The sequence below is a fragment of the Alligator sinensis genome, unplaced genomic scaffold (genome assembly GCF_000455745.1).
Source record: "Alligator sinensis unplaced genomic scaffold, ASM45574v1 scaffold301_2, whole genome shotgun sequence".
NCBI lineage: Eukaryota > Metazoa > Chordata > Crocodylia > Alligatoridae > Alligator > Alligator sinensis.
The window spans coordinates 399,150-416,595 of record NW_005841874.1 but is presented as its reverse complement, the minus strand read 5'-3'; the positions used below and the strand labels follow the sequence as shown (position 1 = coordinate 416,595).

The 17,446-nt window shown below is 42.4% G+C and overlaps 1 protein-coding gene across 5 annotated transcripts in view; it reads left to right on the top strand.

Annotated features, from left to right (window-relative positions):
- CAPN10 (calpain 10) overlaps positions 1-17,446 on the top strand; it is a 42,263-nt gene that overhangs the window by 19,183 nt on the left and 5,634 nt on the right. For 2 of the 5 annotated variants that reach the window (XM_025195938.1, XM_006017105.3), the window contains 10 exons: positions 235-308; positions 395-579; positions 1,988-2,119; positions 2,416-2,612; positions 4,112-4,329; positions 4,949-5,090; positions 6,916-7,082; positions 11,658-11,941; positions 15,492-15,694; positions 16,751-17,006. In XM_025195938.1, coding sequence (XP_025051723.1) covers positions 436-579; positions 1,988-2,119; positions 2,416-2,612; positions 4,112-4,329; positions 4,949-5,090; positions 6,916-7,082; positions 11,658-11,941; positions 15,492-15,694; positions 16,751-17,006 — 1,743 coding nt within the window. In that variant the 5' untranslated portion in view covers positions 235-308; positions 395-435. Of the gene's footprint in view, positions 1-6; positions 309-394; positions 580-1,987; positions 2,120-2,415; positions 2,613-4,111; positions 4,330-4,948; positions 5,091-6,915; positions 7,083-11,657; positions 11,942-15,491; positions 15,695-16,750; positions 17,007-17,446 lie in introns of those variants that run through there. The other 3 variants (XM_014527805.2, XM_006017104.3, XM_014527806.2) reach the window with 3 other exon arrangements.

Here is a 17,446-nt window from a genome sequence, read left to right as displayed (position 1 = left end):
ACCGGCGCGAGGGGCCTGCGTGGTAGCGGCGCGGGGGGTGGGCGCTGCTCCAGCCCTGTGCGCCATTCGGTCGCATTCTGGGGTTTTGCAAACGGTTGCATTCCCCCGATGGTTTCTCTCTCGGTGCTGTCTGCCTTGGCGTGTCCATTTAAGAGCCCATGGCGGGGTTACTTACTTAAGAGGGTGTAATTCAGGTGCACTTCTCAGATGCTTTCATGTGTCGTTTCTTTGCAGCAATGGGATTTTCGTGGCAGAGGACTGGCTTGGACTAGAGTTGCGGCCATGCCTCAAGCTGTAGCGAGGCAACGGTGAGTGGCTTTATGTTGGTACGTTTCTCGGCCTTGTTCGCGTTCCCAAAGCTATCGTCCTGATTCTTTCCTGACTTGTTTTGTAGAGATTAATTGGAGATGTAAGCACTTGGGCGCTGTGTTGAAAATGTTGGGAGACAGAGTGCAGTCAGATGCAAAAAGAGACCTTTATAATGACCCCACGTTTCCGGCCAGTGATTCCTCCCTCTTTTTTAACTATTCCACCCCACTTGCACAGTTCAGAGGGGAGATCTCCTGGCTGAGACCGCAGGTGAGTTTTGTGATGTGATAACTGAAGTGTTTTGGTAATATTTAACTTTTTATTAATGACTGAGTAGCTTGCTTGGTGCTCAGTTGCTGTTTCTATGTCTATTACAGTCAAATCCATATACTTCTCAGTGTTAAGTTCCTTATCTCCCAGTGAAGATGAGGGTTTGTGAAATATGCAGGAGTACCTACGGCCTCAGCCAACAGAAGCTGAGGACAGCTAATCTTCTCCAGTTGTTGGCTGTAGCTTTGATTGTAAAGGGCGCCACTTTTGCTATCAGTCATACAGGTGCCCTGATGAGCTTCACTGGAGTGAAAAAGCTGTGCTATTTTTTGTGGCTACTTGCACGTTTCAGTGGACAGCTTGGTTCACACTTGGCTTGTGTTTGGAGTTTTTTTCCCACAAATGCAAGGCCCTAGAAATGTTTCAAAAATTAAAGGAGTAATAATTGAAAAGAAGGTACATTTCTGTGGTACATTCAGTAGAACAGTGGAGTATTTATGGTACTGAAAAAACTAAGATACAAAGGTGGATTGCGGATAGTCTAAGCAGATTGCTCTTCTCAGAGTGCTTTTCCTCCTAAACACACCTTTGATGATAAATGTTCTAGAGGCTGAAACTCAGTTCACGGAATAGGGATGACATGAGCAACAGCAGTGTAAGTTTCACTACTAATTTAGAAAGAAAAAAATAGAGTTCTTTCTCTGATCAATCTCAAGTTTGGTATCCACATAAAAAAAATCTGAGATGAGCATATTTTCTATTTTACTATAAATAATCGCTAAAAAAAAAAAAAAGATTTTCCAGTGTCCGTTGTGTAGCTCAGCCCACCAGAATTAGCATAACAGCAGCTCAAGAGTTGATTTTTTGTTCTTTATAATATTGACAAGAAACTGAAGAAAAACCGTATTTCCTTTTCTTACTTGAGTCACATTAAGTGGCTGGGCAGAGTATTATAAATGTCCAGAAAAAGCTCGTGTTTACACTGGACAGTTTTCAGTAATTGTTCGTCCTGCCCTGCTAATGTCCCTTAATCCTAACTTCAAGTGTTGACCCATGTAGCTAGCACTGAATGGGTTAATTCTCATTTTGCTCATTCGCGCTCCGGCTGCGTTGATGCGGTAGATAACAGTAATATCAATTTTGTTGATGGCATCTGTCTACAAAAATCCAGATGGAGAGCGGACTTGTTTTACAAAAGCCACTTTTGAGTAACCATCACAGTAACAGGGTCAGTCACTGCTAGACTGGGCTGCATTTAAACAGGAGATGCAGAGGTAAAACACCATTTATTATGCGTCTCCTGAGCCCTCCAGTCCCCCAAAACACATAATTCTTTGCCTTATATTAGCATGCAGAATTTAACTCTAAGTATTCTTCTTCTTTATTATTATATATTTTTTTTTTTTAGGAAATTTGTTCTGTTCCTCGATTATTTTCAGACAATCCACAGGAGGTTCAAGTAAAGCAAGGGGTTTTGGGAGACTGTTGGTTCCTATGTGCCTGTGCTGCTTTGCAGAAGAGTAAATACTTGCTCTCTAAGGTATGGCAAAGCTTCCTGTCATTTTTTGTGTCCTAGAAATTCTCCCTTTTGCCTCTTAACACTTTCTCTCTTTCTTTTAACCTTTAACCTCTTTCAGCTCAGGAAAATCTTTGACGATCATAGTTTGATGCTATTTTACCATCTGATACTCAGATGTATAATTTCTTTTATCCTGTTATGCAGAATGGTGGGCATTGGCTATGTTTTAAGTGGAGGTTTGCTTTAAAATAAATGTAGCTATTTATCTTGGTTTTCTGCTAGTGTTTTCTTTGGTTTCTTTTCTTCTTTTTTTCCAGGTAATCCCCCCTGGTCAACCCAGTTGGACAGATGAGAAATACAGAGGCTGTTTCACTTGTCGAATCTGGCAGTTTGGACACTGGATGGAAGTAACCGTTGATGATCGCCTGCCTTGCCTTGGGGGTAAACTCTGCTTCTCCCAGTGTCAAACAGAAGATGTGTTTTGGCTTCCGCTGTTGGAAAAGGTCTATGCCAAGTATGTGAACTTTATCACTGGAGGTGATTTTAAATTGTTACAATGACTAGTACTTACATCTTACATATATATGCTTATGGCACTTTTTCCACTTGTTTGATTTCATACTCCCTTTCTGGACTCCCAGAGTCCTCTTAGTTTTTTGCTGGGGCTGATGATGGAAACAGGGAAGTAATAGGTAGCAGTGTATTTCTTTCTCCATAACCACTGTAGTACCGTTTAGCTGGTTTTGGTAATGGATTTTTGCTTATTGTTCAATACAGAATGAGAATTTCCAGATTTTTTCTCATGTTGGAGTCTGTAGTGGTTCAATATCCTGTCCTAGATCCTTTAAGTACCATTCCATCCATATACAAGTTGAGGTCTTACTGAAATAATTAATGAAAATAATAGCTATAATGAGCTGGCCACTTGCCGACTGGAATGATGCTTAGCTAACAAATCACGTAGTTGTGTAGGATGGGAATCAAAAAGTTTTTACTGATACATTATTTGAGAACAATAAGATAGACATTGGAGGTCAGATCTTCAGCTGGTGTAAATTTGTGGAGCTCTATTGAGAGTTATTTGTAGTGGTTGAGGCTTTATGGTGTTTGGCCTAAATATTTCTTTCTTGGCATAGTGCTGTCTAGCACATTGCTTTTCTCTTATTTACCAGTCCTGCCAAAAATGATGAGCCAATAGATATAATACTAATTCGTGTTATTTTAAATTCGACAGTGTGGCCATTGTTTGTATAAAACATGCATCAAGGTCTCGTCTTAGTCAGTTTGCAGCTTAGACAAAGCAAAATATCTGAATAAGGTTGACATCAATTGTCCTACTGCTCTTGCAAGAGGCTTTCTTTAGATACTAGTAGAGGGGAGAGAAGGACCTTTTGGATAAGGCTTACTCTGGATATGTTGAAGTTAGTGACTAATCTCCGCTGGCATATTAAACTTTCTCCTTGCTGTGGGTTTCTAGGTAAACATTATTTGTTTGCCTGGTTTTTTGAGGTTGTGTTTTTTTTTTTTTTTTTACAGAGCTTTTATGATCCTGGCTTGATGCTTTGTTCTGTTTTTAGTCACTGCAAATAATAAAGACTGATTCTTTATCCTTAAAATAGAACATCTGGGAGAAAAGCTAGTACTGTTGCAAGGAGTACACGATGAATATGTTAGAGGAAGTTAGAATTTTTTTTTTAACCTTGCCAGTGCTATTTTTTTTTTTATCTTGAAAGGTAATGCAGTTCCTCAGATGATGAGGTGCTAATGACAGGTATGGGCAGTTTCCTTAAAGAAAGTAATGCATTATAGTTTGCTTCCTGTCATGTAATAGTGTCCAATAAGTGATTAAATACTTTGCAGATACAGTGAGACCTTTATATTCCATGCTAACATCATGCTCATAATAGGGAAATAGTTGTAATTCAAACAAATAATATGTTGTCTTTATTTAGGAGTAAGCTTTGAAATATGCGCCTTTTTTATTTCTCTGTGTGTGTGTGTTTTTTTTTATAGAGTTCATGGGTCTTATGAGCAGTTGTGGGCAGGGCAGGTGGCAGATGCTTTAGTTGATTTGACTGGAGGTCTAGCTGAGAGATGGGCCCTGAAAGATCCTGGAAGAAAAATGGAAAAAGAAAGGACTGGTACAGTTTTGGAGAAGACTGTGTTTAGGAGACTGATGAACCTGAAGGAACAATGTGTAATAAGTTGCTCAGTCCTCAGCTCCAGGCAAGGTAATAGAAGACTTCCAGATATTCTTAAATACTGCAGAACCACGTAAACCATCTGCTTTACTAACATTCATAGCATAAAACGTCCCACAATCTGACGGTTTGATAATTTTGCTATGTTAATAGCTTTTGGATTCAAATTCTAGTACAGATGCCTCATGGTGTAATTGTGTTAAACACAAGAGAAAAGAAGCTGTAAGAATGCTGTTCAGGCAGAGGATGTAGGAGTAGGGAAACCAGTTTGTGTACAAAGACTGGCAAGAAAGTGTTGCCTCTCTTGTAAAAAAAAAAAAAAAAAAAAAGATGATAAAATGCTTCACCATCACTGATCCACAGATGCTCAAAGCCAGCTACCAAAGGCATACTATTTCTGGGTATACTGGTACTTAACATTGTTTTTCAGTCTTCTCCCATAGGCTCTTGAATCAGAGGCAAGTAACTGTACATACAGTGTTGACAGTGTGGTTTACATGTTGATCCGTTGTATCCACAGGCAAAATGGAGGACCTAGTTGTAACTTTCTTAACTATAAGAAGGAACAGAGACTTTACTTCACCTTCCCTTGGCAAAGAGTACTGGCTAGTTTTCTACTTACTGGTGACGCATCTCTTTTTCTGTACAGGTACTAGTGAGCTGGGAGAATTTCACGCCTTTATTGTCATAGATATGCTGAACCTCTCCAAAGTCTCAGGCAAGGATATCATTCTGCTCCGTATACAAAACCCTTGGGGGAGGCGCTGCTGGAAAGGGCCGTGGCGGGAAGGGTGAGTGATTTGGTTTTCTTTATAATATTCCCTTCATAAATTATTTTAACAAGGATAGCTGTGTCTGCTGTGTGTGAGCACCAAGAGTGTGCATGTATATTACAAAGGTGAGTATACCCAAGATGCTGAAATGGAAGGGTGTATTCCAGTACTGTAGTCTTATTTCATATATAATCTTCTTTGGAGTTCAGTATTATGTATAACTCCTGGACTCTAGGGGGTTTCATTTTTTGATCTGTTGGCTCTGGTATTGCCTATCACCAGAAGTGCGAAACTCAGGAGGGTTGGTGGGCTGGATCTGGACCATGGGGCTTCACGTGACTGGACAGCTCAGTCTTTGGATCTGGCCTATGGTGCTTCTTACCATATCTGCCAGAGCTGCTGTGTCGTCATGGCCAGCAAGCAAAGGGTTAACACTGCTGTCCTGCCACCGATTTCATGCTGAGCAGTGATCAAGCACCAGAAATTCTGTTATAAGCCCCCTGAATACTGACCATGCCAGCACAGCAGCTCTGGGAGCCATAGTGAGAATCCCTGTGGGCTGTATCTGGAAGTGAGTCATTTGGCCAGAGAAAAGCCCCATGGCTCTGTGACCTGGGCCAGGTTACAATTGGCCCGTGGAGGCCATATGTTTGATACCCCTAAGCTATTCTGCTGGGAACTGTTTGCTGCTGCTCAGGGAATTAGTTAATTTATCTTCTGCTTGCCACTGGAATTTTTGGGTTTTTTTTATTTTGATCCATTATTTGATTAACTTGAGAGGCATTAGTGGGTTCCTGGTAGTCACCGAGCTCTTCCATCCTCATCTTGGCAAAGTGCTTAGAATTGTGAAATGTGGTTAAGGTTGTGCTTCTGTGGAAAAAAAATGTAATTCCAGCATAGCAATTGGGAAGATATTTTTCGTGTTTCTAATCATGCTGTTGCTATAGGCAATAAGAGCAGAAGCTGAAACCAACACTGAATGAAAAGGTGATGAAGGGGCTTAGAGTTAAAAGGAAATATAGGGATATATTGGACAGGTAAGCAGCCTGTTGTAGCATGCTGTCTGCAAGGGAAAAAGGCTGTCTGCATTTAACACTTAATCTTAAATAAGATTAATAACTAGGCACTCTGCAAAATAGTAGAGGAATGCAGCCCATACTTTATTAAACAATTGCACAGCTTTAATGCTGTGTCTTGTAAGTTGCAGAACACCACCTTGGTGCCAGTGAAACCAAAGGAAGCAGAAGGTGCCCAGCACTTAATAAGACCCTAAATAGTAAGTTTTAACTCAGATCATCATTTAACGATGATTTGGCAGCCAACATACTGATAGTCCGCCCTACTGATGTATAGAAATAGTGTGTGGTGGTGGAAAGGGGCTCACTAAGTAGAATCAAACATCCTAAAACAAATGCATTTAATTTTATTTGAACCATTTATTTTTGTACTTGGAGTCATGGTTTTCCCCTTCCTTCCACCATGCACAAACATTAAACAAAGTCAGGGTTTTGGCACAAGCACTTTTTGCACTGTCTCTATGGTTAGTGAACTAGCTGTTTTATTTAAGTGCATACTGTGCAATCCCATCTAACTCTGGTTTTGTTTTTTTTATAGTTTTTCCAACACAGAGAATGCCAGTTTATATTTTTGGTTTTTAATCCTTTGTGATTAGCAGTGCATCCAGATGAAGTAGCGAGCGCATGTGCATGACAGTAAAATGAAGAAACACCTTTCTGTGGTGTTTTCTCGCTGTGCAGCTGTGTTTTACTGAAGATTTTTGTGGAGCTGTATTGGAGTTGTGAGCAAACAGCCTGGACTTTGACTTTTGTGTGTTTGTTTGCAGTGGTCAAGGATGGAGCCAGCTGGATCCAGTAGTTGCTTCAGAACTGCTGTCGCAGATTCAGGAAGGAGAGTTCTGGGTTGAGGAGGAGGAGTTTTTTAAGGAATTTGATGAGATTACCACAGGGTTTCCAATCACAGAAGAGGGACAGCTTCAAAGCCTTTATACAGGTATGAAGGCATACAGGCATTCCCTTTAAAAATAAAATGAGTTTAATGGGGAGTCTGACTGGAATTGAAAGAGTCTTAATCCGATTGTTTAGAACTAGACCATCATGTTTCCAAATCCTTCCCAGTTTCTCCTGAATTCTTTCATTAGAAAGTTCTGGGAGAGGTTTGAATATGCAGTTGGTAACCCCTTGTGTACTAATTAAGCTTAACTTGTTCACTTTTCTCCTTGTCTACATTTCTCTGATTTACTGGTGGAAAAGCACCTCTTCCTATTCACTGGTAGCATATTTACTTGAATCTAAGATGAGTTGTCCCTCCCCCACAAACAGCATGTGGGGGGAAAAAAGACCCTCATCTTAGATTCATGTACGAAGTGGGTTTGGAGTAGGCAGTTGCTGCAGCTGTGTCTCTGGCCCTGAGCCTGGGTTGAGGCCAGAGTCAGACCCACAGCAGCTGCCTGGTCCTCTACGCTGTTTGCCCTCTGCAGCTTCTGCTCCTCCTCTGTCTCCTTCCCCCCCACCTTACTGTCATGATGCAGCTCAGTTTTGGCTTGGGCTGGATTCCCTCCCAGGCATGGAGCATGTGGAAACTCTGTCTGCTGCCTGGCTAATCAACAGTACCAATGCTGCTGCTTGGCCAAGCAGCTGCATTGATGCTGCTGCCTGGCCTGGCAGGTGCTGTGTTTCTATGTGCTGTGCGCTGGGGAGAAATGGAGTCCAGGCAATGTCTGACAGCAAGGGCAGGGGGAGAAGAAGCAGAGACTGTGGAGCTTAAAGGGTAGAGTCTGTGGGGAGCTGAGGCTGGGGGGTGCAGGTGGCAAGTGGGGCAGGAACCAACAGGGGGAAGAAGTGGGGAGGGGGCAGAGGACAAAGGGGCTGCTTGACTCCTCCCCCAAGCCACTGCTTTCCCTGAATTTAAGGCAATCCTTGAATACTTAGATTCTACACCTGGAAATTCTCATGACACATTTATAAATCATCCACATACAGAATCTAAATACTGGGTGGTTATCTTAAATTTAGGGTCATCTTAGATTCTAATAAATATGGTCATTTTAGAATGGATGACTGAAGAGTTGATGCTTCAGGCAGGGACTTTGCTTTTCCGAGTTTGTGGAGTTTACTAAAGAATTGTGTTCCTAAATGATAGGATCATAGGAAAGTACAGCTGGAAGGGACCTCCTGAGGTCATCTCGTCCAGGGTTCTACTTAAGGCAAGATCATTCTTCGCTAGGTCATCCCAGTCAAGTTTCTAGCTCATATGACAGCATTATTCCATAGCGTGTGGACAACAAGACGTTGGGGACTGAGAGTTTGAGTCCAGTCTGCAGTTGGGAAACATGAGAGAGAAATATATAAGGGGTCAAGTTAGGTCTGTATGAGAAGAGCGTGGTAGTTGAGGGCTTGAGGAAAGATGTTGCTGATGCCAAGCTGAAAGTTTGTGCCTTCCCTGTCATAGGTAGAAGCTGGTTTTGAGTTGTCATCTGGGTTGCACCATGGAACAAAAGCCTGACAGCTCATGCTCTAAAACAGTGGTTCTTAAATGTTTTAGATTCATTTTTTAGACTCAAGGTACTCCTCAGAAAATTCCCCGTCATACATTTTTCACTCATTTTTTTTTGACTATGGAAAAATAATAGAGCGCTTTTTGTGTTGCAGATCACTCAGGTGTGCAAGCGTGACTCACAAGACAAACTCAGTTTTTAAATAGGAGTCCATAGTATTCCAAACATAATCTGTGTGGGCTTCTAACAGTGCTAACGTTGTGGACCTTAAGGCACCCCAGGGTGCTGTGACATACTGGTTGAGAATCAGTGCTCCAAAATAACCACAGTAGAAGTAGTTGGTCATCAAAAAATGTCACAGCAGTGAATGTTTTAAATTTTGAGTCATATCTGTATGTGTCCTCATGGGATGTGTGGGATGGGATCAAAGGTGTTTCTTGGTGATAGAATGAATTAATTTTGTTGAAATACTGAGAGGTTGCTGTTGCAGAATTAGTTTCCATTGTGGCCTCAATTACAAGGAGCCCTAGATACACTGTATCCTGGGAAAGATTAAAAAATGATCCTTCTGGCAATATGATTTCATTTATTAGGAATTAGAATTTCGTGCATCTAGAGTCAGTTTGCATCCTTTCAGCTTCCTGACTGTGCAGAACAGTTTCATTCAGAGGCGGGAAGGCTTTTAGGTATGCTTCATGCAGACACTTCTTGGCAGGATGAATTTTAAATTGTATATTTTTATTTCACATTGTAGCATGTTCCCGGGCCCAGAGGTGGCCGTGACCCCCAGATGGCCACGCAGCTCCTGTTCTACTTAGGCTCTAGGGTACCTTTGCTTTTCCCTCGTGTGATATGCCTTTGTTGGAGTTATCCTGCACATGTTCTAGGTTGGCTCTCCTGGCCAGTCTGTGCCTCCAGGGCACCTGTTGCCTTACGGGCTATTTGTGGGCTCTGCCCCTTTACTCTCGCTGGGCCCTCCAGCCCAGGCCCACTGGATTGGACCTGGTGTCTGGGTGTCAGCCTTTGTGTTGCCTACTTTGGCTTTGGGCCCTGGGCCCTGGTGTCTTCCTCTCCTGAGCACTGGGCCCCCTGGCCCTGTCTCCACCCTGCTCAGGTGCTACTGAGACTCCTTCATCTCTGATAGTCCCAACCCAGTCTGCCAGTTTAAACTATCACAGAGGCATAAGCCCTCTGGCTATAGCACAAGCTCCATACTGGGTCTGAATATAAAGTCTTACTTCCCTGGCTGTACCACAAATTCCAAGCTACCCTGCCCTGAGTCCTGTTCCCCTGCAAGCCAGCAGTATCCTACTTGCAGGGTAGCCTGGGTGTCAGCCAGTAACTACTCTGCAGCCTTCCTGCTTAGGGAAAAATCACCCCTGCAATTTGCCTCACCCCTATAGTGAAACAGCTCTGCTCCCTCTTTAGGTTTTTTTTTCCTTCTCTGTTTTGGCCAAGTATCTGTCAACATTGCTGCTTAGGCAACTGAGCCTGGTCACCAAGGGAGCTAAGCTGTAGGAAGTCCTCTGCCCCTGGTCCTTTATTTACACACCTGGAAGGATGGGCCTAGGGCAATGTCACTCCGCTAGGCGAGTGCTGATGTTTTCAAACTGAGTGGTCTGCGTCCAATAGCACCTGTTCCTGACTGGGTCCAGGTGATGAGGTCAGCAGGGGTTATTTTTAAGGGTCCTTTCCTCCTGGAAGGCAGGCAGACATTTTGGGACACTGAAACAAGCAATCAACCTCCAGAGCTCTATCAGTCTCTGGATGAACATGTGAGTAACTTACCTGCAAAATTTAGCTAGGAGTTTAGAATCAAGTGCATTAGTTGCGTGTCCAAATGCAGCCAGCCTAGGTGGTTTTGCTCAAGGGTAATTTTCTTTCTATAGTCTGTAGTTTTGTATTCCTTCCTCACCCTATCCCTCTTCAATCAATAAATCTATCTGTTCTAGCATGCCTTGCAGTGTGTGCTTAAGAGGGAGGGGACCAGCCTTGGTAGCTCACCTTACTAAGCTGGCTAAGGTGGGCCTGGCTTTTTACACTCTTCCTGTACAGGAGGCAGCTTGTGGATGCTTCAGGCTAAAGGAAGCACCTCAGAATCTCACGGTGGGTTATGCACCCTCAAGGTCTACAGGGTCTGCGTACCCCGGAGGGGCACAGGGCCCTAACAAAAACCAGACCCTGGGTGGTGGCAGCGGTTACCCCAGGCATGCTGATGTGCTCCAGGAAGGGGGTCGGCCAGATGTAGGCACCCCAGGGTGGCACTCGAAGCTTGGTTTTTGGTTGGGCGCAGTGAGGCGAGTGGTTCAGCACAGGAGTGCCCTCTGTTGGCCTGCCACACTGCTCAGTTGCTTTTTTCCTCTCCAGTTTACAGGTCCTAGGCTTATATGCTTCCTAAGCCCTGCCTTTTTCATATCCAGAAGAGTAGGTGCTTCCGTTAAATAGCATAGTTTATTGCAATTTTGACAAATGTATGTTCACTAATGTCTAAACTCAACGTTAGCCTATCTTTGTAGAAAAGGTCACCTTTATTTTAGGTCATTTAATGGCTCTCATTGCGGCAGTATCTGCCTTGTGTCCTGACCCCCTGGCCTATTGAAAACCAGAAATACCTTTATTTTTCCTCTGTCTCCTCTCTCTCACAGATTTTTCCTGTCTTTGGTGCTGCTTGGAAGGAAAGAAGGGAGAGAGAAAATTGTAGTCTGTATAGGAGTTTTAAGCTTTCTTTAGGCTATCATTACTTTCTGTGTCTGGACTCCTGATGTCCTTTTGTGAGGCAAGTTTTGTTGGAGATCACTGTGACAATCCCTTTCACATAGAATTCAGTTTTATGGCCACAAAAATACCCTACATTATGACCTCTAAAAATAAAGTCCTTTGCACTCCCATTACCTGTTGGACTTGGGTGTTGCGTTTGTTGAGATCTTGGTCATGGAGGGTAGCTCTCAAAAGGAGCTGCAGCACTGCTACAGCATTGTTTCCAGTCGGGTGATTCTTTTAGTCCAAACTTTTGTTGCGCAGATATGATTTGTTTCCAGTGCTTGATCTTCTCTACCTTTTTCCTTCACTAGAGAAAGTGCTCAGTCATACACAGAATCTCTTTGGATCATGGGTGAAAGGCCAGTCTGCAGGTGGTTGCCGTAACAACAGCAGCTTTCCTTCCAACCCCAAATTCTGGCTGAAAGTGTGTGAGCAGAGTGAAGTGTGCATTGCTCTTCTGCAGAAACACAGGAAGTACAGTGCTGACTGGGCTGGACGAGTTCGCACTCTGACCCACGTAGCAAAGGACAGTCCATCTTTGGCAGAAGGCATCCAAGGGAAGAATTACCAAGCTGTGGGACTGCATGTCTGGAAGGTAACTTGAACATAACTTTGCAAACTTCTGGTTGAGGCCAAGAAAAAAAATTCTGAAAAATAGGAACATTGGATTAAATAATTCATGTCCTACAGCAATGCCAAGTCAATCATAAATTTAGAGAAGGCCTGTTAGATTACTGTATTTCATCGAGCTACTGCAGGATTATTGCTTACAGCATATTTACCAGTGCTTTGTTCAATTTTGTTTTTAAAAGTACTAAACAATGAAGCTTCTGCTACTTCTCTGCAGAGACTGTTTTGTTAGGGTACTTGAACCAATTGGTGCTTGAACTATTAGGAAGTTTTTCCCTAGATTTTTTTTTCCCTTTCTTAATTTCAACTCTTTAGAGTTCAAACTCATTAAAATAGTCTAGGAAAATCCTACCCTCTCTGATGCTCACACCTTTCAAATCCCGTAGTTACTCACATACCGCACACATTGTTTCCCTGAAAATTAGCCATTCAGAATTGGGGGTGCATGTCTTAAGTGAGTGTCCATTCCTGATGAATGTTAAAGTGTCATTAATGTCAGTCTCACCTCAATTTAAGTAATCAATTAGTCTCAGATGGTTATCACCTTCTCCGTAAGGGTTTCCTTTTCTTTTTTTTTTTTTTTTAAGGTAGCCATTGCTCTTCAGCTGGCTGGCTGAAGATTGCCAGGACCCAGCTGGCTGGCTGAAGACTGCCAGGACCCTTGATGCAGTATTTTGCACACCCACACTCTTGCCTGCCACAGCTTGCTGATAAGGGAGAAAAGAAGAAATGTCTGGGTGTGTAGCTTCTTGCACAAATTGGTCCTTATGTCCGCCTTAGTATAGTGAAGGCTCCACCAACCCCTATACCCTCTTCTGTTCAACCCGGTGTCAACTTATAGTCCATATAATCTGCCAGAGTCTATCAGAGTCCTTCCTATGCCTCTGACTCAAATAAGTCACCACCAACTTCATCCTGGTTAGCCTCCACCAGGGCCTTAGAAAATGAACTGACTTGTGTTTAAACAGCCTCCTGGCTTATGTGCAGATAGTTACTCTTCACTATCGCTCCATGTCTAGGAGGGTTCTTCCCCTGTTCCCAGGTGGAGAAAACAAATTTAACTTATTCTGTCCTTCTATTCGTATCTTTATGGTACCTTCTTCTCAGTCATTCTATTCAGGTCTTTACAGTTCCTCCTTAGAAAATGAACTGACTTGTGTTTAAACAGCCTCCTGGCTTATGTGCAGATAGTTACTCTTCACTATCGCTCCATGTCTAGGAGGGTTCTTCCCCTGTTCCCAGGTGGAGAAAACAAATTTAACTTATTCTGTCCTTCTATTCGTATCTTTATGGTACCTTCTTCTCAGTCATTCTATTCAGGTCTTTACGGTTCCTCCTTCTCAGTCCTTTTCACTGGGCTGCCCTGCTGAGTTTTCAGGTTACCTGAAAGCTGCTTTGTTTTGGCTTCTTCCCTCTCAGCTCTCTCACTAGAGCCAACTCCCTGAAGAGCCTTCCTTGCAGCCTCCTGGATGCTCTCAGCTGTTCCCGCTCTCACTCTATTGGATTCAGGAACTTCTGGTTCTGGTTGTTCCCCCTTTGTCTGCTTTGAGTCTCTCTTTATAGCGGAGCTCACATTCGTTTCTCCTCCCCTCTGGAAACACTGGGAGAAGAAGGATCCCTGTGTGGCTCTGTGTAGCTTTGGCGACGGGACAGCTGCTTGCAAGCACCCTTCCAACCCCGGTGTCTTACCCTCTGCCACCGGTGTTTCTCCTCTTCCCTTACAATGAGGAACCTGATTTCTGTGCTGGAATGGAGGCAGGGGAACCCTTGAGTGGTGGCAGAGGACTGGGCTCAGCAGTGGCTTGGCCAGGGCTGAATCTTCTGGCCGCACGGAGCGGGGGTAAAGTCCTGTTGTTAGCATCTTCCCACAGCTGCAAGGCCCAGAGCTACAGGTTTAACCCATTGCCGAATTGGTAGTAGCTGTGGGCCCTGCAGCAGGAGGAGTGGGAGTGATGCTGATAACAGGATTTGCCCCTGGTCTGTGCGGCCAGAAGCTTCAGTCCTAGCTGAGCCAGTGCTGCGATAGAGAAGATTGGAAAAATCTTTTTTGTTCATTCTGCCTTTCCAAAGCAAGGCATGACAGGCATACAAATACAATATGTTTTGTATGCTGCTTTTAATTCTTCCTTAGCCACTACCTTTTGTATACATGTTACTATTTTAATTCCGCTTACATTTTTTCATAACTCCAGTTTGTTTTTTCACTTTGATCACCTTTTGTTATTTTTTCCCTGGGCTTTTTCCAGTTTGTCAAATACTCTCTGATCCTGTGTGTGTGTATAACACCACACAACATTGCTAGAAAGCTTATTTCAGAAGAGCATAGTGGCAACTGTAAATAACTAGTCATTTATATATGCAGTGTTGCGCATCTGTGTTTTGCATACTCAACCCTACATCTGGTCTTCAAAACTTCACATATGCTTTATGCATGCACTTGATTACTGATCAGTGTCCTTTGGCTCATAAATATAAATATTTGCCTTTGAGTTTCATTTGCACTATGTAAACACCTTATAACAGCTTATTTCTTCTTCTGGCTGTAAACATGAACAAAATCAGCAGTGCGTGAAGGATTTTTTTATGGTTGCCAAACTCTTAACTCAAAATACAAACAAAATGTTTGTCTTCAAATCTACTTTTATTCCCCAGATCACAGATTTCAGTGATTCATTGTTATACTGAAAATGCTTCAAGAGAGTTGAAGTGTTACTTCTCAACAGAGTCATGGCAGGCAGCTTTTCAATTCACTTTCCTTAAAAGAGAGCAAATTATTTTTTTTTTTATAATAGTTGCTTAGTTTGCATAATGAACAGGGTGGTCACATGGTGTTGAACTTCAGGCTACCAGAGATCTGATGAGATTTTCAAAAGTAGCTACAGTATACAATATATAAGTAGGTTCAGTTCCAATCAATTTTGTCAGTAGTCCCTTCAAAATGAGGTATTTAGACATCATGTCCTGGTTATGTTGGCTCCTGGGTGGATCTAATCTGAATGAAAACAATAGTATATTCATTTTTGTGTTTCCTTCGCATCTTATGATTCTGCCCCAAGTGCCTTCAGGCATGCTGGGCAGCGGGGAGGAAAGGGGGTCTGCATAAATCTGGTTTGAGGTGAACTGTTGCTTTTTGAAATGGTATAATATGCTCTATGGCCTGTTTCATTGGTTGGTGCAATGGCAAAGTGATGGACCATTTTCTTTATCTGTTCCTGCTCTCTGTCTGGCATTAACATCCACAGAGAACGGCAGAAAAGATCATAGCTCCCAATTAAATTCTGTATAGCATCTGTTGAGGAGCACAGAAACAGGGAAACTCATTGTATTGTCCCACCCCCAACATGCTCATCTTCACAAGAGCTATCCAGAAGCTGACTGTCAGAGATGAGTTCGGAAATAACCATTATGTTCTAGACAGTAATACACAAGCTTGTGTTGCGGTGGAGTTGGGATTTGACAGAATATTAGACCATCTTTGAACTTTTCATTAATTTTCCTACAATGTTCTTTTCTAGGTGGAGAAGAGACGGTTTAATCTGCCAAAGACCCTCTCTACTCCTCCTGTTGTAGGGACTGTGTGCCATTCCTATGACAGAGAAGTGCATGTGCGCTGTGATCTTTCCCCTGGTTATTACCTTGTTGTCCCCAGCACCTTTCTGAAGAATGCAGAGGGGCACTTTCTGCTTCGTGTGTTCTCAACAGGGAGAATCTCTCTCAGGTATGTTAAAAAAAGGAGAAGTGAAAAATCCATAAATTCTTTGACAATGCCAATGCAATTTCTACAGAGCTTTATAGTATTGCAAGAAGCTTTCAGTGACCAGAGTGGGGAGTGAGATGAAATACATAAAATGCAATTGTTAAGTCTTTTTTTTGTTCAGGTGAATAGTGTATCTATCTCCACTGGCCCTTTGGATGAGGTAGTAGTCTGCTAAAGTCCTCCTTAAAGTATCTCGTTAAGTTTGCATGGTTTTCTGAATTTCTTCTTGACCCAAGAGAAGAGCTTAGTGTCTGGAGAAAGTGTGCATTTCTCAGATGAACCACGTAGTTCTCTGCAGCCTGTATATCGTAGGGAATGTACTTTATCACACGCTTTGGTATGGTTAATATGACAATTTTACTGCTACACAATAAGTCCAGGCATCTTTGAGTTTTAGATTTTGCTCAGTTCTACGGTGTACATGCCTTATCCAGGGTAGATATCTTCTGAAACTTTATTGGCTATGGAGAAGGACTCTGCAAGTTGCATGGTTTTTGTTTTCCCTTTTTGACTTTTCCTCCCTACCCCAATTATAAATTTGAAAATTGAATGCGAAAACTTAAGTTCACTGAATGTTAAGGTAAAGAAATTAAGTGCACTGAAGTTATGAAAGTTATAAGTGAAGTTTCCTGACAAAACTCAGCATGTTGTATTTTTATTGGTGTTTTCTTATATGTTTATTCAATATACTGTGCTTATGCTTTTTACATTTATATCATGCAGTGTAACTAAATCAGTAGTGCTGTAGGAACCTTCATTTTTTACTTTTGCCTATTTGTTTTCTTACCTGTAACATTCCAAAAATGTGTAGGTTTTGTGTTTTAATTATATCTGTATTTGGCAATAATTGCCTGTTAATGGACTTTTTTCCCAACTGGCAACAGTTGACCTTTTTTGACATTTTGTTCTGAATGGTAGCTTGTTTTTGACAGCTGGGCACTGGGGATAGTGAACTACAGTCAAGGAAACCTTTCATAATTTGTACATCAGTTTCCCTTTCTGTCTTACATTTGATAGTGAGATAAAACCACCACCCATTGATGCTGCCCTCTGTGAAGAGCTCCCACCAGGTGAATGGGAGACAGTGCAGCTGCAGGGATGCTGGAAAAACGGTCACAGTGCTGGAGGTAGCAGGAACTTCCCCTCCTTCCATACCAATCCCTGCTTTCCCCTCTCCATCTCTGCAGGAATAGGAGAGAGTTGCGTGAAAGTCACCCTTCGCCAGCACTGTCAAGATAGCAAGTGTCATCCAATAGGGTTTCATATTTTTCAGGTATGATTTATCTGTGTTGAACTGACTGCTTCAGTTACCAGAGTAGATTAAATCCATCACTTAATCTGAGTGCCTAATGCCGCAAGGAATGGAAGTACATTTTAGAAGTCAAAATTAAGCCAAATCATAGTATAGATCTAAATTATATTAATACATAGTATAATCAAGTGTTATGACATAATGGTACATGACCGGATGCAGCAGTGATCAGATCTTTGGTTCCACGTCCTAATTTTAGAAACCCACCATAGCTGTTGGAATTAAAACATTTGAGGGTTTTGTTTAACACAAGCGCAATGGCTGCTTACCACTGAATTACATTATTAAAGGGGAGACTTTCTAAATTTGTGGAGTTTGTTGTTTTTACAAAAATGCAAACATTTCATAATGTCTTGGTGACTCAGTGCCCATCGTACTTTACCTGGGTACAGGCTCTTTCC